Source organism: Micromys minutus (assembly GCF_963924665.1).
Source record: "Micromys minutus genome assembly, chromosome: 21".
In the NCBI taxonomy this organism is placed as follows: Eukaryota; Metazoa; Chordata; class Mammalia; order Rodentia; family Muridae; genus Micromys; species Micromys minutus.
Genome location: NC_137956.1, coordinates 51,969,672 through 51,994,083, shown reverse-complemented (window position 1 = coordinate 51,994,083; position 24,412 = coordinate 51,969,672). Strand labels below are relative to the sequence as shown.

Sequence of the window (24,412 nt, the reverse complement as noted above, 5' to 3'; positions counted from 1 at the left end):
GAGAGAGAGAGAGAGAAGGAAAAGCATCCTCACTCAATGTCTCTTGTCACAATGTGTGAAGAGCCAGGACATATGCATGGGCAAGTTCAAACAGCACCTCTACTGGGCATGTGAATGAGGCTCTACAGTGCTGAGGGGCTCCATGTACTTCTGGTGTCCAACTGCAGACAACCCACAGTCCCCTGGATGCCCCAAAAGCCTAATCAATTCTTGGCATTAGAAGAAGTCAAGACCCTGGGGTCAAGGACCTAACTTGACAGCAAAAATCACCGATGTGACTAAGCATGGTGACACAGGCCTGCCATCCCAGCACACAAAAGGCCGGAAGGAGGACAACTGTGAGTTCCAAGGAGAAGAAGCAGAAGACCATCTTCACAATAATCTTGTTACTAACAGCAACCTAATATCTATCATGTAAAAGATGTCAATTCTGCCTGAAATCAAGGGAATGTAAATTAGAACCACAATAAAATTCTATCTTCATTTCATAAATTGGCAAATTAGTAAATCTGGTTGGGTATGGTGAAGCACACGTGTGATTCCAGCACTTAGGATATTGGGGTTTGGGATTTTTTTTTTTTTTTTTTTTTTGCTTGAATTGTAATTCTAAATACTGCCCACCCCACCCCCAAGTCCTGGTTACCAAGTGATATTGGACCTTGCCCTCCAAGCTATCCCTGACTGGTGAATGAAGATGCCTATAGTCAATAGCTGGGCTGGGTCTTGGGTTCCTAGGCTTGGGGTAGGAGACTTTGAGGAAAGAAAAGAAGGTGGAGAAAAAGGAGATGACACCATGGGGTAAGAATCTTAAACATAATGGCCATGTAGGTTGGCTAATTGGAGTTAAGAGCAGCCCAGATGAAACATGGCAAATTATATAGTGGGATTATTGTCTGGAAAATAGACATAACAGCAGAGAGGAGAGACATCTGCCTGGTTCTTGTGATGATTAAGGCTGAGGCAGAAGGATCAGGAGTTCAAATTTAGCCTGAGCTACCCAGCAAAACCTTTAAAAAACTAAGTCACAACAACAAAAAAGTTTTTTTCCCCAAGAAAATACCATGTAGCCCTGGCTAGCCTGAAACTTAGTTTGTAGACAAAGTTGGTCTCCAATTCACAGAGATTGTTTAGCCTCTGCTTCCTGAGTGCTGGGATTAAAAGTGCGAGCCTACATACCTAGGAACAAAAGAAATTTTACTAGATCAGGTGACCACTGGAGGAGTATTCAAAGAAGTAACCACTCTAGGAGCCATCTGTCAGGAGCCACAGGTACTAAAATCTATGCGCAAAACACAGCATGATCTACAGATAAAACAGAAACATCTTCAATGCCCTGGAGATAGAATAACTGGGAAACCAAAGAAGATTAATAGTCAATGGTATTCACTGACTGTACTGGCTGGTCTTGTGTCATCTTGACACAAGCTGGAGTTATCACAGAGAAAGGAGCCTCAGTTGAGGAAATGCCTCCATGAGATCTAGCTGTAAGGCATTTTCTCAACTTAGTGATCAGGGGGGAGGGCCCAGCCCATTGTGGGTGAAGCCATCACTGGGCTGGTAGACCCGGGTTCCATAAGAAGGCAGGATGAGCAAGCCAGGGGGAGCAAGCCAGTAAGTAACATCCCTCCATGGCCTCTGCATCAGCTCCTGCTTCCTGACTTGCTTGGGTTCCAGCCCTGACTTCCTTTGGTGATGAACAGCAATGTGGAAGTGTAAGCTGAATAAACCCTTTCCTCCCCAACTTGTTTCCTGGTCATAATGTTTGTGCAGGAATACAAACCCCAACTAAGACGCTAACCAAAGTTAAAGGACTAGGTCTATCTACCCACATCATTAACTAAACATTAATTGAAGGTGTCCAGAGTTTGACATTTGTCCTTCTATCAAGTCACACACTGACCACTGAGTCCTGATCCAATCTCATCTATGGAGCACCCATATTTCCCTGACTTGTCTTCAGACTTCCCACCGGACGAACCAGTTAGAGATGGAACCAAAGATCATAGAAGCTGTAGTTCTTTAGGCAGAACACTAGGGGAGCAAGGGTGCTACCAGGAAACTTCATTCCATCTGTAAGAAACACCAGCTCTGTTTCCAGGAGTCTGGTCTAGGAAGTGACAAAGAACCTGAGCCAGAGACCAATGCTTGGTTTAGCGAGGAGAAGCTGGGGAGATGACTCTGCTGTAACTGTGGGGTGTCCATCCAGCCACTTAGTTTCCAGAAATAAGGGCTCTGCGACTGAATTATTATGACCTATATAATAACCTAGGGCTTATTCCTCAACTAGCACATAACTTATTGGTCCCATTTACTCTATTCTATGAGTGCTACATGGCAGGTTACCTCTTCTCAGGGTCATGTAACCGTCTCCCCCAGAGTTCAGTGTGATTCTTTCCCAGAATATCCACCATCTATGTATGTGTCTCTCTGTGTGTCTCTCTCTCTGTCTCTCTGCCAGATGTTTCACCTTCTAATCCTGCCTCAGCTCATAGCCTTTTTATTGAAAGTGATGCTCATAAGAGATCCTATTTATACTCAGCAGTTAAGAGAACGTGATGCTCTTAGAGAGGACCTAGATTCCATCCCAGGACTCATATGACAGCTCCCAGTGAGCAGTAACTCCAGTTCGGGGGATCTAACACCCTCTTCTGCCCTCCATGTGCACTGTGCATGAAGGTGGTACACATAAAGCATTTGGCCAAACACCCACATACATTTTTTAAAAAATCTTAATAGTTTCCCTATTTTAGAATAGCTCTATTCTAAAACCTACAAAGACCATGACTATTCGAAAGTATTAAATCTCCTAGCATGCAAACAAAGACAAATGGAGGTTGTGTAACATCACCAACTTCTATGAAGTGTTCATTATCCCTGTCACTGCACCGTTTCCTAAACTAGGCCTGAGTGTAAAGTCACAAACTCTTCCTGGAAAGGAAACTTATTTAAGATGTTTATCTTGACTCCATGAGGCTGACTTGGCTTTGGGACAGAATAAAAAAAAAAAAATCAATATTTACTCAAAGAAGCGATTACATAAAACAGAGTACATCTAACTGATGAACTGTTATACAGCTTTTAAAAATACCACATAAATAATGTTTTAATGGTACCAGAAAATGCTGATGCTGTAAAAAGAGAGTCAGAACACATTCGTGAGTGAACAAAGCAAGATGGACATGTGTATTTCTGGTACAGGTCCATGTTGGTAAGTATCACATACCCCCTGATACATAGTGGGGGCGGACAGTGACCAGCAGTGGTAGAACCGTAACAGGCAAAAACTATTTTCTATTTTCTGCACTTCTAATATACTTGATGAATGGTGTTAGAAACTTCATTTTTCACTTTGTACATGCTTTTTTGCTTTTTAAAGTTACATATAACAGAAAAATATTTAACTTTCAAGAACCTATGTTATTAGGTTTTAAAAACATAATATAATGTGAAAAGGAAAAAAAGAAGTAAGATTTAAATGTCTCAGCCATGTAAAGAAGACAGTCTTTGGTGAGGGTGCCCACGAGTGGACATGCACAGCACCTATAGAACGCAGGTTAGTTTGCTGTTTCTTCTTTCCTACACTTCAGCAAATGCTTGACAACACACAGGCAATTCTGTGATTCCTTTGTAAAGACCAGATCTTGTCCTGTAGCCCAGGTTGGTCCTAAACTCACTATGTAGCCTTGGATGGCCTTGAATATTTAGTACTGATCTCTTTAAAATCACAAGCTACTGCCAGCCCTGAGCTGAGAAGTCTTGTGTCCAGACAGGGGGAGTCAGGGAGGAGCTCAGAGTTCATGTCTGGCTTTTCTCCATGCTCAGTTTAAACATTAAGCAACCCCCAGAGACCCAAGAGGGTTGAAATAGGTCTGCACCAAAGAACTTGAGCTTTGGTCCTCACTTCAGGTTAGAAGCTGTATACAACCTTCAAATTGTCTGAGAAAGAACACCACCTGCCAATGTCCTTCACGTCCTGGGACCTTGGTATAGTCTTTCTAATGTTTAAAGATTTGTTTTTATTTTTTTAATTTGTGTGTGTGTGTGTGTGTGTGTGTGTGTGTGTGTGTTACGTAGATCCCCTAGAGCTGAAGGTGCAGGCACTTGTGAGCTGCCGAACATGGGTGCTAAGACTGAGCTCAGGATCTCAGGAAGAGCAGGCACTGAGTACTCATGACCTCTCACATACCTGCTTTAGCCTGGGCTTTGTGTTGTTTTAAGAAAGAATGTTCAGCCTTGTTGCATGTATCCACTGCTGAGTCTGTCTTCTCACCTGCCTTTCAGGGAAGTTAACAGTCATTTGTCCTGAAAGTCATCTCCTACTCCAGATTTGAGATTGAGGAAATGACTCACTAGAGAGAAACAGGACATGTGACTATCGCTGTCACTGCACAGGGCAGAAACAGGGCATGTGACTATCACTGTCACTGCACAGGACAGAAACAGGACATGTGACTATCACTGTCACTAAACAGGACAGAAACAGGACATGTGACTATCACTGTCACTGAAGAGGACAGAAACAGGGTATGTGACTATCACTGTCACTGCACAGGGCAGAAACAGGGTGACTATCACTGTCACTGCACAGGACAGAAACAGGACATGTGACTATCACTGTCACTGCACGGGACAGAAACAGGGCATGTGACTATCACTGTCACTGAAGAGGACAGAAACAGGGTATGTGACTATCACTGTCACTAAACAGGACAGAAACAGGGTATGTGACTATCGCTTTCACTGAACAGGGCAGAAATACCACAATTGACCACTCCTGGGATTAACAGGAAACTATATCTCAAGAACACTCAACTCTGGGGTTTTCCTTTCTTCCCATAGACACATACATTCCCCCGGTAATGGTATGGAACCCAGAGCTTTGTATGACAGGAAAGTTCTCTACTGCTGAGATATAATCCCACTAAAAGTATCATAAATGAGGAACTGTACGCTCATCCAGGTAGCAAGTGGACAGCTTCATCTGATTCTGAAGGCACCTACCTAGCTGCTTCTTTAGATCACCCCAAAGTCCTAATTTTTGTAGGACACAAACCTATATTCTCCCTCAGTGAACGCATATGAAGCTTTCACTACAGAAACCTTTACACACTTGGTCCTTTGTTACATTTTTTCATAGGTAAATGTAATCAGAATTCTCTAATAGCACATATTTGGATAGAGCAAAACTGTCTCTAACTCAGATCTGTAGGCAAGCTAAAACTAGTACCTGTTTAGAGAGAGAGGAGGCTCAAAGGGAGAAGCCAGGAGACACCAAGCAGCTAGTCTGGAGAGCATGGAAGCAGAGTATGCTAGATCCAGGCCCAGTCACTCCTGAGCAGGGAGAAAAATAAAACACCTACTCACCTAGAGATCCAGGACCATAGATGCTCATGACCAAAGCACAGAGTTACCACTAGGTGGTGCTAAATCCAGGCAAGAGCAAGACAGACTGAGGTAATACATCCCAATGACAGACCCAAACTGGCATGGGTGTTAGGAAGTAGCATAGATTATTTCATCAACCTTGTAATGATGCAACCTTCCACTTTAGGCATTCAAGCCTAACTTACTTTATTCTCACTGAGTCTTCCTTTGCTGGCGGTTTAAATAAATACTAAAGAAGTCAAACTTAAAGGCTGGCGTTGAAAATAATAGAGTTGAGAACCAAACTAGGTCTTCCTAGGGCAAAGTCAATAGTCTCTTAACAAGACACAATCTCTCCGTTTCTGCTCTGTAAGGATTCTCAGAGTATGGAACATGGGGGATGAACTGCCATGTGTGGCTATCTACACATGAACTTAACTAAAGCAACTTTAATGGTTCAAAGTGTATTCCAAGTAATTGATGGCCACTGTGACCATGGTTGTAGGACATCTATACTGTCACACAAAATGATTCCTAATCCACTTGTTCAAGCAGCTGTTGCCAGGGACATTTTCCTCAGTGCTGGGGGTGGGAGGATTGGGCTCCCAGTAAGGACCCAATAGGTGAAATCAGTGTGGATGAGTGACAGGGACAGTAAGAGGGTGCCATGCAGAAACCAGTCACTTAATCTGACGAGTAAAATGAGGCTTCCAGTGACAGCACTCTCTCTTCTAGAAACAGGAATCGTATAACAAAGTCTAAAAAAGTAGTCAGCCACTGGCTGAATCTTCACTGCAGATGCTTCCTTGGTGGGTAAAAGATGCAAAGGTTTCCCTGCAAAGAGATGAGTCAGTTCCTCATCAAAGGAAGCAGAAGCCAGTGGCCACCCAGGTCAGTTTGTCTGTGTTGTCAACAGTGGCTAACAGACGTACAGGAGTGTTTACATATAAATGTAATTAAAATAAAGTAACACTAAAAGTTCAGTTCTAGGCTGAAGAGATGGCTTAGTGGTTAAAGTCACTTGCTGTACAATCATGAGGACCAGAGTTCAGATCCCAGAACCCACATAACAAGCCAGGCAGTTCACAATGGCCTGTTAACCACAGCCCCAAGGGATCTGATTCCCTCTCTGGCCTCCACACATGCACAGACAAAAGTATATGCACATCCCCTCTTGCTTTCTCTCTCTCTCTCTCTCAGACGCACACAAAATAAACTAATAAAGAATAAATCTTTAGAACTTAGTTCCAAGACAACTGTGGTGGACCACATCTACATCAAGAGGCTGAGACAGAAGAACTGCTACAACTTTGAGGACAGCTTTACATAACAAATTCTATTCAAGCCCAGTGTGTGGGCGAGGAGTGATCCCGCCTTTAAAGATGTAAGTAAGTTAGTTAGCTCAGTTCTCAGTCTTGAACGAATACATTCCAAGGAATTGACGTCACCTGTGACTAGGGTGTTGAGTGTTACATCACCACAAAATCGGTCTGATCTACTTCTTCAAACAGCTCTGTTCAGAACAGGTCAACTCTTAAAGCATACTGCTAACAACAAAGTAAGACACGGAAAAATACCCCCCCCACTGTTATTATTAGATATAGCATGTTAATCTAGCTCTTCTAGCCATAACTCTGTCTTCCTGCCTCAGCCTTCTGGGTTGTGGGACAACAGGTGTCAGGCATGAGGCCTGGCAAATCAACCATGTCAATTAAGTTCAAACGAGAAGATCTTACTTGCACTTCACAGGCTCACCTACCTGGCCCTGGTAAATGTCCAGGCAGAAACGTAGAAAGTAGAAGCATTCAGGCCTTGCCTGGAGTTATCTCTCTTTGTTCTTATCTCTAGATAGATAGATAGATAGATAGATAGATAGATAGATAGATAGATAGATAGATAGATAGATAGTTGATGGATGGATAGATGATAGATAAATGATAGATGGATAGATAGACAGACAGACACACAGACAGATAGATAGATAGATAGATAGATAGATAGATAGATAGATAGATAGATAGATAGATAGATAGAAAAAGATGAAACTAAGGATCCTGGCAGACAGCACCATGCCAGCTCCTGTTAGGCTACTGGCATAAGTTACCAAGGCCCTTTAGTGATCTCCAGTTTCCTTACGTGAAACCTACCTGAGGAAAATAATTATATCCACCACTACTCGCCTTGTTTTCTATATGCTCCATGTCTTTCCTCTCACTGCCCATGTGGCATGAGGCTGGGCAATGGCCACTACAGGGAATATTATTAATGTGGAATGGCTCTGCTCTGGCCATTGGGAAGGACCTATGGCCTCTGCCCGGGAATTATATTTGCCAGACTCCCAGGCTGTTCAGAGCCCTGAAAGCACTCCTTGTTCCTGGATGCTGAGTCTCAGGGCCACACCCAATCTCAGCCCTACTGCTGTCTGCCACACACATGGTAAGATTTTTTCCCTCTGGTTTACAATATGACTTGAGTACTTTCTAATTCCCTACTTACAGCAAGACCCCACATCCCCTCATTTAAATGGTTGGGAGGTGACAGAAAGGCCTGAGAAGATGGGACAAGGGCTTCATGGTGACACACATTACAACAGTGGTGACAAGACAGACACGGGTGCCGAGATGTTAGAGAAGAGACCGGGAGAAGCAGGGAAGGAAGAGAACCAGAGAGAGAGAACAAATATTTAAGAAGACAACTCAGAGACAGAGCAGGGAAGGACACTTAGACGACTGAGAGAGCCAAGGACACCCAAGAGTAGAACTCCAACACCTGATGTGACATCTGAGACATGAGAGACTCTCCTTAAAGCCAAAGAAGCAGGTAATATACAGGGACAGCCAAGGTGCCATTGTTGGTCTGAGTTGACAAGGAAAAGATGACAATTTCCATTCAACTGTGCAACATGAGGTGCTTAGAATAGATATTCGGCAGCAAGTGGAGGTGACAGCTGGATATATTTTCCAAAACTAATCATGTAACAAGCACGAAGAATCTGATGATCTCTCACAGTTGAGGACTTCATGCTCCCTGGGCCAGCCAAGTCCAGCCTGAGAAACCATGCCTGGTCATCTAACCTAGTGTACCCTTGAGACAAGCATAGAGACTCTGAAAACACAGCAGGTTCCACCCATCCTGGGTCTCCTGACCTTCACACCCTGCCCAGCTGCAGCCTCATTTGGGTTCTTTCTGGCCCACTCTCACTTACGGCCTCCTCTTCCCATCTTACATTCTTGACCTTCAGTGTTCTCAGATCACACTTAGGTCTGAACACAGTTAGGAACGCTGGGACTAGTGGGACTCACTAGTCTAGTCTACTTTCCACACCCAGCCTGTTGTCACAAGACCCTGCTCAAGTCAGCAACTTGGCCAAAAACGTCAAGGCACGATGGTCACCCAGTGCCAGCTCCCTCCTGTGGTTTGTATACTCTCTCTGCAAAGGAAATTGAGATCAGGGGTGAGGAGGAAGGGCTGAGGAGATCACAAGATTCTGATCGAGAGCTAATCAAGCTGTTTGGGATGATACACTCAACAAGCTTGTAAAGTGAGGGCAACAACAGAACTCCCTGGACTATGCCAAGGACATAGTGAGGCACTCGGAGCATCATAACCATGGTAAGCTGGAAGTGACACCTCGGAATTACCTAGTAATATTACAATGCCTCTGTTGAGAAAGCCAGCTTGCCACAAATCCAATAACTCAGAATATGTGTTTCCAAAGCTGAGTTGGCAAGGTCAACTACAAAGTTCAGGAAAAGGGTCTTGGATCCCAGAGGCAGATTAAAACTTGGTAAAGAAAAACAACATGGCTTCACTGGCCTGCTAGCCTAGACTAATTGGTGATCCCTAGGCTAATAAGAAATCTTGTCTCAAAAGACAAGGCAGATGGGTCATCAAAATGTCTTAGTGGGTAAACAATGCTGGCCACCAAGTCTGATGGCCTGAGTTGGATCTCCAGAAGCCACAAGGTAAAAAAGAACAACCCAACAAGTTACTCTACAAGTAGCTACATTGTAGCATGTGCCCACACAAAATACATATTACAAGGAGACTAATAAGCAACACCTACAGTTCTCTCCTGGCCTCTCCATCTGTTCTCACATAAACCCCAACAACAACAAAAATTTTACCTTTTTGGATCCAAACTGTCTGGGGTGATTATATAAGGCCTTACCTACTTTCTCCCTTTTAGCCTACTCCAGAAAGTGTCAAAGGGAACTCCACACAATCGCCACAAGTCAGCACACTCCTTTCTTCTCGTTCCAACCCCAACACCAGAGATGAATGCTCAGCCAAGTTTCTTGACAGTGTGAGCCAGCGTTGCCTAGGCCACTCCTGCTTTCTCCTTTACGACGAACCAACAGCTTTCTAAGAGTATCCTGTTGGGGCCACAGCCACCACAGGTGGGTAGGGCATGAGCATGGACAAGGAAGACCACAGAACATGTCTCCATGGCAACCAAACACTCAAGAGCTGAGGAGTTCATCACGAAACAAGAGAACTTGAACAACCCACACAGATGTTCACACTTCCACTCCCTGAAAGCATATTTCTGGGAAGGAATGCCAAGGAAACAGCTCAGTGAAGGGAAAAAAGCAAGTGAACAAAGACACTGAATAACTCCTAAGCCTGACCACGCAGTGACTGAGTGGGTTACCATGTGAACACTGGGGCATTACTGCTGCTAAGTAAAGGACAAAGCACCATGAATGTATTCTGGTCCTGACTCTAAAATGTGTACAGATTTGGATAAAAATGGAGGGAAACCCTAAAATGAAGACAGATGTACAACAGAGCTAAAGCAACGGGCTTCTTCTGTCTTTAAATTGTTCTTTGTGGTGATCTTGTGGTTCTCACTAGCTAAAAATGAACTAAACAGAGCTAGTCATCAAGGGGTGGGTGTGCAAACCTGTGCAGGAGAACCTGTCATAACTCCCACACCTAAAAGTCGAAGGTCTGTTTTGATTTTGCTGAGATACCTCTTATGTAGCTTCCTAAACACAAAGCAGGTGAGAGAGAGCCTGCTGCCAGCCTCTCATTTCTACAGAGATGAGGCCTCCTGACCAGTGCTCAGAACAGACTGTACATGCTGAGGCTCCTTGATCACAGTGCAAAGTTGCCTCTCAGTGTCCTCCAACTGGCACTGTGGTCCTCCAACTCCTTTAATGTTAGGACAAAAACTCAGCAAGGTGCACTTCTCACGTATTATCTTCAGTTTTCAGTCTGTTTTCTATGCTATAACTGAATAGCACAGCCCAAATAATTTATAAGGAAAAAGTTTATTCAGTTCACAATTCTAAATGTCCTGGGTGGAAAGGCCATCTCTGATGAGGGTCTGCTTGCTAAAGGGGACTTTGCAGAGGCCAAAGGTAGCACAAGGCATCTCAGAATGATAGAGATCTGTTCTCTTACTATAGAGCAATTGGGGAGCTCCATCCTGATAACCCCAATTAACCCTAATCACCATCCAAGTTCTCCCACCTCCAAATACCAGAAACTATGGTTTAGGCCATCGCATATCAACATGAGCCTTAGAGGGAAAGACACTCAAGCCAGAACACAATGTAAGTTATATTCCAAACTTAAAAGAGCCTAGGTACCACCTTAGTCCACAGGTGTCTGTGAGCCGCCACATGAGGCAGTCTAAACAGTGCATGAAGGAATAGATGTTATTCAAGCAACTGCAGGTAAAAATGGCTGACACGTCTACACAGGACTAAATGTCTGCATTTCTCTAAAACTCTCATGCTGAGATGCCAGAGTCCAAAGTGTTCGCTGGGGGCAGGTGTTGGGAGATGGAGCCTTGTGAAGGAGGCCAGAGCTATGGGGTGACTGGAAGAAGTTTCCTTCTGAGAGCGTTCACCCCCCTTCTGTGAGGGCTACAGGAAGGCCATGTATGAACCAGGAAGCAGCCCCCTTAAAACACCAAAACACCAAAACACAAATATGCTGGTGCCTGACCGTGGTTTCCCAGACTCCACTGTGAGTATTCGGTGCAGCTGTTTACCAGCCACTGGTCCATGACATTTTGGTACAGTAGGCCCCATATTCATCAGTAGGCTGCTGCCTGCTAACAGCTTTCCTAGTTCAAACAATAACTGCCTGAAATTTTTTCAAAGACTGAAAAAAATAAGTATCTACTTGTTCCTCAGTAAACAGAGCAACCATTAAGACATAGTTGTTAAGTCTTCCCAGGGAAGAGCACATCAACTGGTTACCCAATAGCAAATGGTCAGTCCTGAAAACAAACATACAAGTAGCATCAGACAGGCTACAGCAGGCTGTGTTTAGGAATACATACTCACACACATGTGAAACAGCATTTGATGAAGAAAGGAAGCCAGTGACTTAAAAGGAAGCAAGGAGGGGTATATGGAAGTGTTTGGCAGAAGGGAAAAAAAGGGGGGGGGGGATGATGTAATTACATTATTATCTCAAAAACAAAAGGAAAATAAAAATTTAAAAAACAGTTGAAAAAGCTAAAGACCAAAGATAACTTTTCTTTTGAACATGTTGGTCAGGTTGTCCTTGAACTCACTGTGTGGCTAAGGATGACCCTGAACTCTTGATCTGCGTGCTGGGATTATAGGTGTCCACCATAATGTCTGATTCATGTGGTACTGGGAATGGAAACCAGGCCTTTGAATGCATGCAGGCAAGCACTCTACCAACTAAGCTGTACTTTTCCTCCTTCCTTCTCCCTCCTTCCCTTTTCTTCTCTACCCTACGTCTTCTCTCTCTCCCTCCCTGTCCCCCCTCTTATGCTTAAACTTGACGAATGTACTAACAGTCATCTCTACTTAATAAATTCGTTAACTTTACTTCACATTGATCCATCTTAAATATTTTTCTTTCTTTTTTTCTTTTTCTTTTTCTTTTTCTTTTTTTCTTTTTTTTTTTTTTTTTTTTTTTTTTTTTTTTTTGTGGTATAGTCAAGGGCCTGGATTTATCTGAATGAAGTCCCCAAGGCTACATCTCCCTGCCACCAATGACATTTTAAAATTTTTTTTTATTTTATATAATATATATGTGTGTTTAAATATTATATATACATATATATACACAGATATATCTTATATAATATATTATATATATTGATCTTTTGCCTGTCTGTATATCTGTGCACCATGTGCATGTCTAGTCCATGTGGAGACCAGAAGAAGGCATCAGATTCCCTGGAACTGGACATAAGAAACAGTTGAGCCTCTCTGTAGGTTCTGAGAAGCAAACCCTGGTCCTCTGAAACAGTAACTGATGGCTTCCTCCAGCCCCACCGATTGTATTTCATCTTGTGTTGTTCTATACACTGTTCCTTACTTCTCTCTAGAATGTGTGTGCTCTGATGTTCACATCATTCACATGCATTTATGTTTTGCCACTCTCCACCTTGGCAGAGTTGGCTCACTCTGCCAAATCACCTGGCAGCGATGACCAAACTCATGGAGTAGAATGCTACAGAGGAAATGATGAGTTGTTAGAGAAAGGTTCATTAAGTGAATTAAGACACAGAAAATTGTTCCTGTATGGCACTATGACCCCAGTAAAAAGATGACTGGCTTTCTTCCTTTCTCTTTTCCTCCTTGCCGCCCTTCCTCCCTCTCCCTCTCTCAGGTTCCTCTGTGTAGCCCTGGCTGACCTGGAACTCACTCTGTAAACCAGGCTAACTGAGCTGAGACCCACCCCATCACCACCCACCTCGAGTGCTGAGTGCTGAGATTAAATCTGTGAGCCACCAGGGCTCAGGCTACGAGATGACTTTCAAAGCAGGCAGGAGGGGAGAGGAACTTCATCTTCAGAGAGGCCGGAATCAATCCATGACTGAGTCCGACATGCACACATCAGGCCTGACAGACTCCACAAGGAGCAGCTGCTGTCAGCTCATTGGCTCACACGAGGTACAGAAACCGAACAATGGTCCTCTAGTCGTGTGGCCCTGAAGTATGGGAGATGACCGGCAGGCCACTGAGCTTCTCCTTACTAAACACTACTCTGAAACCACTCAACTTACCATCACTATCTAAAGTACTTAGAGATAAGCCACCTCACTTCATTAGCTTTGTATCAGGGGTTAAGAGTCCTTACGCTAAAGGATGCTCCACTTGGAGTATTGATTTCATGGTGGAGCAACTGGCTAGGGTGTAGGAAGCTCAGGGTTCCGTCCTTACAGTCTCACCTCCCCTCGGTCTGTGTTCCTCTTTCCACCCCCACTGCTGTACACTTACTGCAGGCTGCACAGGTGAAGCATGCATCATGGTAGAGATCCCCCATGGCCTGACAGGCCTGGCCAGCTCCAAACACCCCTTTGCTGCACTTCACACAGGCTCCTAGAAGGCAAGAAGACGCCAAGTCAGGAGAAAACTGGGATGTTTAAAAAGTCATGAAAAAGCCAATGAACAAAGAATACCCTCCCCTGCCACAACCCCACATCCAGGAATTTCTCAGGGCTCAGTTCTTCTTTTTTTTTTTTTAATATTTATTTATTTATTATATATAAGTACACTGTAGCTGTCTTCAGACACACCAGAAGAGGGTATCAGATCTTGTTACAGATGGTTGTGAGCCACCATGTGGTTGCTGGGAATTGAACTCAGGACCTCTGGAAGAGCTGTCAGTGTTCTTAACGACTGAGCCATCTCTCCAAACCCAGGGCTCAGTTCTTACAAGTGCAAAACCCAGCTACCTACCTACCTACCTACCTACACACACACACACACACACACACACACACACACACACAAACACTGTCCCAGAGCTTTCAAAGACTCCCACCATTCAGAAAATCAAATCCTAATTAAACCATGACAACATAGCTCAGGGAGGGAAAAAAATCTAACCTCAAAACTGTAAAAGTGTTTGCATATGTTTAAACGTATTGAGACAGGGTTTTACAGCCTTGACTGGAACTCATTATATAACCCACAATGACTTCAAACTCATGACAGTCCTCCTACCTCAGCCTCCTGAGTACTGGGATTATAGTTGAGTAAAATTTTAATTTTATGTGAATTATTTGTATGTGATTCAGAGCTTTCCCAGAACTCAGCAGGTAATCAACTTATTGCATTGCTTCAGAGTTTCTATTTTGATTGGTTTACTGACTGAGATAAAATCCCTCTATGTAGTCCTGACTATCCTGGAATTCGACAAGTAACCAGGCTGACCTTGAACTCAAAGAGATCCACCTGCTTCTGCCTCAGAGTTCCTTTTTTTTCTTCTGGAGAGAGGGTCTCATTATCAGAGTCCTGGAACTCACCAAGTAGACCAGGCCTTGAATTAACAGAGATGGGCCTGCCTCTACTTCATACATACTTGGATAAAAGGTGTGTGCCACTATACCCACCCAGAGTTCCTTTCTTAAATTGACAAACCAATTACTACTAAGAAAATCTAAGCTACTATACTCTTTATAAAATGTTTCCACATCAACCACTCAGGCAAAGAGAAAACATTACATACACACTTACATTACACAATACATCTGCCAGCCTAGACCCAAGAGGTTAACTCATCTCATTAAGGCTTGGGGGAAGGAGGAAGGTCAGATAGCAATCAAACCTTGCTCATGGGCTTAGGGCAAATCAGATGGCATCTCCAAGAGGAACTTCACAACCACCAGTCTCCCAGGACTATCAGGGGAGCAAGCCTTCCTCCCCAGTCTCTGTACCCCACCCAGCAATGTCCTCTAGTTCTTCTTCATCTGAGGCCTGTTACCTTGTCTTCCTCTCAGATCTCGTTTGTTTCTTTGGACTACAAGCACTGACACACACAGCAAGGAAGAAAACTCCCATGTTCAAACCGTTGCACATGAAGTAAGGAACATCCCATACAAAACCACATTAGTAGGACAAATATTTGGTGTGAGGGATGGGCGTGGTAAACAGATAGAAAGGTTCCTCTTAGAGAGAACAGGTAGGGGAAAAACAAGTGAGTCACAGTTCACACTCTGGGAAACGTGTGCCTATCACGAAGGCCTTCATAAAAGAGGCCCTACTGTCTCCTCCCCACAAGCCAAATTCTAGAAAGTTCATACCTCTCACAGGTTTGAAAGACAGAATCTGAGCCCATCGGATCTGTATAGCTATTCACACCATATACATGTGGGGCACCTCATGAAGAGATGGGGCTCCTTTCTTGCCTTGATCATTTGTCTTGCTTAGGATTAAATCCAAGAATAGCCATGCCCCTGACCTCCCACTGCCAGACTGGCCCACCTCCCATTTTGTCTTGTTGCCACCAAGCCCACACCAAAGGCATCTCTACCTGAAACCTCACCTACAAGGCCCCTCCCATAAAAAAGGCATCCTTCTGCAAGTGACAGTGCTTCCCTGTGTCCTGTTCCTTTTCCCAGTGCTCTATGCAGCACTCTTCCAATTATAAACACTTCTCTACCACTTGGAGACATGCTTTCTAGATCCTGCAATGGGGTGAACGGCAAAGGTGCCTGGATTCAGCCTACCTGGAGGAAACTGTTCTCCCACAGTGGGCAAAGGGGCTCCCACCTTACCTTGATCCTGCATGAGACCTCACAAAGAGGCTCAGGCTGGGACTCACCATTAGAAAAAAAGAAGCTGTTGCCTGTCCTTAGACTTTATACAATCCTGAGGCCACCAGATTTACATGAATACCCAAAAAGAAAACGAAATGTCAGCTATTGCTAAATCAAGAGGGAAGTGAGTGGGGCCTTTTCTCAGCTAATAACTATATAGCCTGTGGTCCTGGAGGCTCTAAGAGTTCTGGGTATCAACAGGTTCTAGAAATGGACCACACCACTGTATCAAAGGTAGACCAATGATCTCAGCACTACCCCATTCCTCCCACACTAAAGCTGAAATATCCCCAGAGACAGCTGGTGTTGGATGTATGCCTACCGTCGAGCACACCACCTCCTCCAGGCCCACTGTTCAGGGAAGGTGCTGATGGATGCCTAATATCACCTCCAGAGTGTCCAGAATCAAAGTTCACCAGCTGATCCTCATGTGCACATGAGGAAGAGTGTCCGGACAACACAACACAGCATTGCCTGACTCTCTGGATGCCCCTGCCTCTACCCTCTCCTGCGCTCTGCAGTCCCTGAGCCAATTTGTGAGGTCATCACTAACCCACAAAGGAAGTACTTAAAGCCACTTGGTGCTACAGCCATTGCACCAGACCTCTTTCTTCAGCTGCCACCAAGCACACGGCCTCACTTTGCTCAGTGAGAAAGGAAGTTCAGATAGCAACTTCCCAATCACTGTAAATTAGCCCTTGATCTCCAGCTTCTGGTCTCAATGCCCCGCCTCCCCCAAAGGAAGAGGGAGTTTAAGACATCCCCACTTCACTTCAACTAAGCCCACTGCCAGGTAATCCCTAGACACACTCTTCTGGGGAGGAATCCCAAAAGGATACATAGAATTTTTAGAGAACAATTAGACACAATTAGAACAATTTAGACACACTACATGACCCAATAATTTCACTGAATTCCTCCTGAAGGAGAAAGAAATCCAAGGCACTCATAAAAACAATACCACCAAGGGTGGAGAGACAGCTCACAAGTTAACAGCATGCAGTGCTCTTGTGAAGGACCTAGGTTCTGTAGGCATGAAGTTACAGTGTACTGTGTAAAGTTTATCCTCGTGTTGTTCAAATGCTGACTGCTCTGCCCTCACATCCAGTTGCCATAGGAACACGGCACTGTAATGCTTATGTCAAGAATCTCCTGTCTCAGGTTTGTGTAAACAATATTCATCATTTATTCATGTCTTGTCAATAAAAGCTGGAAAAGCCAGTAACTAGGCAATAGAGAGAAAAGACTTCTGCCAGCCCGAGGAGGAGGGAAAGAAAGGGGAAAAAAGTCACCTTGAGAAAAGGGTCCTGTCATGGTTTGTATATGCTTGGGCCAGGCAGTAGCACAATTCGGGAGGAGTAGCCTCATTGGAGTAGGTATGTCACTGTGGGCGTGGGCTTTAATACCCTAGTCTTAGCTGCCTGGAAGTCAGTCTTCTGCTAGAAGACTTCAGATGAAGATGTAGAACTCTCAGCTCCTCCTGCACCATGCCTGCCTGGATGCTGCCATGCTTCCTGCCTTGATGATAATGACTGAACCTCTGAACCTGTCAGCAAGCCCCAATTAAATGTTGTCTTTATAAGAGTTACCTTGGTCATGGTCTGTTCACAGCAATAAAACCCTAACTAAGACAGGTCTGGAGAGACATCAAAGCAGAACACAACTGAAGCCCAAAGGGCCAGAGCAATACAAAAATCCAAGTATCTTAGGGATTTTAGCTGGGAGGTAGCCAGATTGAATTAGAATTATAAATGATTAGAATAAAATTATAATGCCTAGTTATTGTATTTCAAGTAAAAAATAAATCTCAGTCTCTGTTTCTTGGGGGACTATCTAGAATAAAGAAAACAGACACTGCATTAATTTACCACATAATTTATATTAAAATTATTGTTATAGAATTCCATTCCTGGTACCCACATCGGGCAGTTTACAACTGCCTATAACTTCTATGCCTGGGGGAAATCTATTGTCCTCTTCTGGACTCTTTCTAACAATAAAAGTGTTTAGACACTCCTCCTGGCCATCCTTGGAGAAAGTCATTGTGGGAGTCAGGGTGGAGTCTCGGGTACTCTAAGTCTGCATTTATGGTTACCTGCATATAATTAGGATCTGGCTATCCCTGAAAGAAAAAGTGATACAAGTAACCAGATGGAAATGACTTTTTCAATAAGTGAATGGGGGGAAATCACTTCATTCGTAGGTTTTTAACTCTGGTTTTTCATCCCTAGAGTCTTCTGAAGGGTGGAAGAGTATGTTCCCTCAAACAGTTCCCTCTGATATAGGATTACTGGGTTATAGCATTTAAAAGCACACAAGTAGGGGCTAAGGGTGTGTCTCGTTGGGGCACAGGGTTTATCTAGTTTGGCATCCCAGCACTAAAACACAGACAGGCACATGCACAGGTACACACACACCACATTCATGTGTGCATAGTTAAACACTTAATACCTGTCAAGGGACTGTCAAGGTGGCTTAATGAGTAAAGGCACCTGAAATCCAATAATGAAGCCTGACAGCCTGCACTCCTTCCCCAGAACCTATGTAAAGGTAGAAAGAGTGAACCAGCTCTACGAAGGTGTCTCCTGCTTTCCACATATACCTGCCAAGAATGCCTACCTAACCACACACACACACACACACACACACACACACACACACACACACACACACACTGAGGCAAGCAGGCAGTGGAAGAGAAAAGAAAATCTTGTAAAAGATGCTTCCCTTGAGGCTAGAAAGATGGCTCAGAGGTTCAGAGCACTGGCTGCTCCTATAGAAGACTCAAGATCATCTTCCAATACCAACATCAAGCACTTCACAATCACCTGTAAATCCAGGTCCAGGGGATCTGATGCTCTTGTGTAGCCTCTTCTGGCACACTATACATGCTTCCAGACAGACACACATACTTACACACATACACATAAATTTTTTAAAAATAAGATCTTTTTCTAAAAAAGATGTCCTCCTTGTACCCAGAAATAAAACCCAGTTGAGATGTGGGGTCCCAGATGAGATAATCTGTTATCTACTAAACCTGAACCCTAAAAGAGGAGGACACCAAAGAGCACAAAGGGAGTAACAAAGCATCTGAGCTGTGAGTGTCATGGAAGCAACAGGCCACAACTCCTACCTCAGGGTTCAGCTTGGCTCAGTCTCTAACCCTAACACTGCCGACTTCAGCTGCCATTTATGTATCGATTCTAGATGCACCTCAGCCCTGTGGTCTCTGAAATCTTACACCTTACCTCTGAGCCTCCACTCAACCCTAAAATGCTGTGCTACAGCTCTGCCTTTCTTAAGCAACCCTCAAACTGTGCTCATTAACACCTTATCTAGGGATGGAGAGATGGCTCAGCGGTTAAGAGCACTGACTGCTTTTCCAGGGATCCAGAGTTCAAATCCCAGCAACCACGTGGTGGTTTACAACCATCTGTAATGGCAACTGATGTCCTCTTCTGTCTGAAGACAGCTACAGTGTACTTATATATTTACTTGTGGTGACTCCAGTCAGGCCTCTGAACTCTTGATGCAACCTTTGTAGCCTTCTGTCACACACACACACACACACACACACACACACACACTCGAGAGGAGGTGGGGGGAGGGAGACAGAAGAGAACTACTACATGAGATATGAGGTGAGTATGTGATTTGAGAGTTAATTAGTAATTTTAAAAAGGAATAAAAGATTCTGTTTGCCAGCGAAAGCAGGGTATTTAGTACTTCATAAATCTGCCTTTCAATTTCACTTAGAAAGGAAAATTCTTTTTCTTTATGGGTTATGTGGCATGTGTGTCACTTGTGTGTGACAGTTTTTGTACTTCTACTATGTGGGTTCTAGGTATCACACTCAGGTCTTCAGGCTTGACAGCAAAGCACTTTTATCTACTAAGCCATTGTGTTGGCCCTGTAAAAGGAAATTCTTTAAGAGAAATAAGTCAGTTCATGTATTTTATTTTTTAAAGAACTTTATTCAAATGTAAGTTTTGTTTAATCCCTAAACCATGTTATAACTAGATCCTCTGAACAATTTAAATTAGAACACCACAGGGTCAATACATACAGACACTGTAGACACCTAAATATGGTTTTCTTTCCAGAAGTTTGCACACATGTTTTGGGAATGTGTGCTCTCCTTTACCTATGTGTCTCTTTGCCAAAGCAGTGATTCTTAACCTTCCTAATGCTGAGACCCTTTAATACAGTTCCTCGCGCTGTGGTGACCCCAATCATAAAATTATTTCATTGCTACTTCCTAACTGAAATGTGCTACTGTCATGAATCATTAGTAAATATGATATGCAAAAGTGTCATTTGACACCCAAAGTGGTTCAGACCCACAGGTTGAAACCACCGGTCTTAAGATTTATTTTAATTATGTGTGTGGGCATGTAGATGTGTGAATCAGGTGATCAGAAGAGGATGTTTCTGGAATTCCCTGGACCTAGAGTTACAGGAAGTTGTAAACCACCTAATGCGGATACTACAAATCAAACTTGGGTCCTCTGTAAGAACAAGAAACATTCAAAACTGCTATCTCTTCAGTCTAATGTCTCTCTGCCTAAAAATTTACTAAGCTGCTAGCTTTGCTTCACCCTGACTTGTGCTTTCTGTTCAAAGATACCTTATCTAATTTATAGTGTTGATTTGTTAGCATTAAGCCACAAGTAAATGCAATATGAATTCATTTACATTACGGTTTAGAACAAGCAAAACTATTAAATGGGGCCAGTAGGACACCCTGGCAAGGTAAGGTACTTGCAAGGTAAGGTGCTTACTGCCTAAACCAGAGGGATGGCTATTCTTGAATGTCTTTTTTACTATATCTAGAATTAACTAAAACCAAATGGCTGGGCACACCTGTAAGGGACTTCTTAATTAAATCATTTGTAGTGGGAAGATCCACTTCTAATTTGACCTCTGAGGCAGAAAGATGTGCCTTTAGTTCAGATCTCCACCTTTAATCTGGAACAATATCTTCTACTGGCAGCCTATATAAAGGACATGGGAAAAGGAAGCACTTTTGCTTGCTCTCACTACAGAGCCCATTCCTTCACTGACATTAGCATCTACTTCTTTGGGAGTTCCAGCATGTACTGATGACCAACAGAGACATCCAGCCTCGTAGACTGAACAACCACTGGATTCTTGGACCTTCTGTTTTGTAGACAGCCATTGTTGGACTAACTGGACCATACCTGTAAGCTATTCTAAAAGGTCCCCTTTCTGGACAGGCAATAGATGACAGCCAGATGGATAGATAGATAGATGGATGGATAGATGGATGGATGGATGGATGGATAGATGGATGGATGGATGGATGGATGGACGGACGGACGGACAGACGAACAGACATATTCATTCTACCAGTTCTATCAGTTGTTTCTCTAGAGAACCCTGATAAGTAATACACCTGACAACCTGAATTTAACCCCCAGAACCCATATGACAGGAGAAAAATGAATCCCAAAAGGTGTTCTGTGGCCTCTAAATCCATGCTGCAGTATGTGTGCCTCTACACCCATAAATGAATGGAAATAATACTACTAAACGGGGCGGAGAGATGACCCAATGGTTAAGAGCATGCTTCCAGGTCATTTCCCAGCACTCACATCAAGTGGCTCACAGCTGCCTGTAACACAGGCCCAGGGTATCCACTGCCTTTGGCCTCTGGACTTTTGGAATTTGCACTCTCTTGTATATACCCACATGCAGACACATACATACATATAATTAAAATTCTCTAAAAATCTTAACTCTTAAATGTAGGCATAATGTTACTGTGCACTGTATAAAGATTATCCTTGTATTATTCAAATGCTGATTTCTGTGCCCTCAAATCTGGTTGCAATCCGGACATAGGATTGCAATGCTTATTCTGAATATCCCCGGCCTCAATTTTGTATAAGCATTGCTCCCCATTTATTCTCTGATTTGTCACTGAAAGCTGACCAGCCAATGTCTGAGCAAAGAATAAAATAGGGCTGGATTTCTGATCCCAGCTAGGGGGTTTGCAATGAGAAGGTTGAGGAGACACTGTGGGAACAGACCTATGGCAGAGAGAGCCAGACCAATACTAAAAGTATCTCAGAGATTTTTGGCTGAGACGTAGCCAGATAATTTTAGAGGATTAAGATAGATTATTTCTGCTCAGCTATTGGGCCAAAAGCTTGACTAAGTAAACCTTATAGTCTCTGCCTCATTTATTTGCGAGCTAGTCAGAATAAAGAAAAAACTGTCACTTTTAAATTGCACTAACACTTAAATGATGTTTTGAAAAAAAATCTAGAAGAGGGGTTGCCTGTGAGTGGGCACAAACTTGGAAGAGGTAACTTTCTGAAGAACAGAACTATTCTCTGTCAAGTACTCATGTGTCAAGATATTCCATATTTTGCTGCATGGAAACAAGGCACTTAGAAACCAGTCACAGCCAGGCATGGTCGTGCACACCTTCAATCCTGGCACTCAGGAAGCAGAGACAGGCAGATCTCTCTGAGTGTGAGGCCAGCCTGGTCTACAGTTAATTATAGGACAACCAGTTCCAGGACCTCTACAGAGAAATCCTGTAGCTACAGTCACAAACTCCTCTACAGAGAAATCCTGTAGCTACAGTCACAAACTCCTCAACTCTGCGATGGAGACTGGGCGTGTGACTGCTAAGAGTCACAGAGAGTATCAGCTGAGCTGGCACTAAAGGATGGCTGGCCCGGAAAAGGGAGAGGATCAGAGCCTCCAGTGCAGCAAAGACCTCCCAAGTACCATCGCCACTCTTTGCTCTCCGGCTATGAACTTGGGCAGAGCTGTCTCGTCCACACACCACACACCCACCTCCAGTCATGGGTCAGACAGAGAGCTGCAGTCATAGACCACAGGCTGAAGAGGGGTTATTGCCAGGTCCAGTCTATTCAGTTTCTCACACTGACCTCTGGCTGGCCAACAAGGAGCCTCTGTTAAAACCTTGCCACCGAGTGCACAGGCCCAGCTCTGTCAGGCCAAGCATGGAAGCTGCCTGGAACACCTCCCAGCCTGTGCCCCAACTTGGCTGCCTGCCTGCCACCTTCCCTCCCAACAGGCCTCTAGGGAGACTTAAGCCTGGCAAAGCTACAGAGTCTCATGCAGACAGAATATAGACAGACAGACTGGTGGTGGCCTGTGCTCTCCAGAGAGTCAATTCCCAAATCATCTTTCTCTGGACAGGAAGTGCTCCCTTTGATATCCTGGACCCTGTGGGATGAGCAGTCTTAGCACTGTGCCTTCACTCACTAAACAGAAGAGTACATTAAAGAACCAGCAAGTTATCTCAGCTGTAATCACCAACTGTTCCACCCTGCTCCGTGCAGGCAGCAGCTTCAGGCCCTCTATACCCTTTCCCTAGGGAGCACATACTCCAAGCAGCATCTGAACTCCTCCAATCCTTGCCTCTGGTGCATAGCCTTCTTGGCTGTGAAGTAGGTGACAATCCCGAAAACTTTTAAGATTCTGTGTGTTTGAACACATCACTTGGCATCATCTTTCAGAAGGGAAAAGGTAATGAGGCTTTGGTGCTTTTGAGAATAGGGCAATGCATTTTAAACAGCAAGGGACCCACACTATCTGCCATATTCTATCCTGAGTGCTTCCAAAAATTTGAGATGAGCCAGGTATGGTCTCACATTTTCAAACAGCCATACTCAAGAGTGAAACTACTGAATAACATTTGCGTGGCCTATCATGTCCAAAAGTAGGATTTATGTGATGCATGCCTAAACCACTGTCATTCTCAGGAATGTTCTCCTACTCACTGACCTTTAACTTTGCTATCTTCCTGCTTCTATCTCCAAAGTGCTGGGATCACAGGTTTGAGCCACCACACCTAGCTCACATAGAAATACTAACAAGCATTCTTTCTTTGCACCATTCTTCAAACTCCAGAGTACATTTCATGCTCAAAAGACTTCTGAGCTCAGCCCTTGCGATGTGCCTAACAGCTACATGTCTTCAGTTTCCCACACTGGATAGCTCAGATAGCTACACTAGCCACTCAGTTTTCACTACAGCCAGATGCTCATTTACTTATGGGAAAAGAGGCGCAGAGCAGACAGACCCAAGGCCCATGTTTGTGTGACTCTACATTCCCACAAACAGCTCCAAGTCTGACTTGCTCTAATAGGAATGTCTCTTCATCAAGAACCACATGTTCCAGCCAGCACGTAGCTCTGCATTATCCCAATCTGCCTGGGATGATTTGGTGAGCTTATCCCTGGGGATTTTGTGGGGTTCTCTAAGGGACCAGGCGGAAGCTACCCTACCACTCCCCGTCCCACCCCGTGTGAGTGCCTAAGCTGCCTGCAGCTTCCTCAGTTTCTTCCTCCTCTGTCCACTCACCCCACATCCTGAGCCATTCTTTCCCCTCACTAGAGCAGTCTTCAGAAATTACTTTCTGTCACACATGCATTTCTGGATGGCCAACCCTCACATAGTCTTGGAGACCTGGCCTGGGCTGCTGGGAGATTTCGAAGG

The 24,412-nt window shown here is 44.1% G+C and overlaps 1 protein-coding gene across 1 annotated transcript in view; it reads right to left on the bottom strand.

Moving 5' to 3' along the window:
• The window catches only part of LIMD1 (LIM domain containing 1), a 49,790-nt gene that overhangs the window by 13,009 nt on the left and 12,369 nt on the right, over positions 1 to 24,412 (bottom strand). Inside the window, exon 2 of the mRNA XM_080934776.1 lies at positions 13,584 to 13,685. Within this exon, the coding sequence (XP_080790902.1) occupies positions 13,584 to 13,685 (102 nt within the window). The remainder of the gene's footprint in view (positions 1 to 13,583; positions 13,686 to 24,412) is intronic.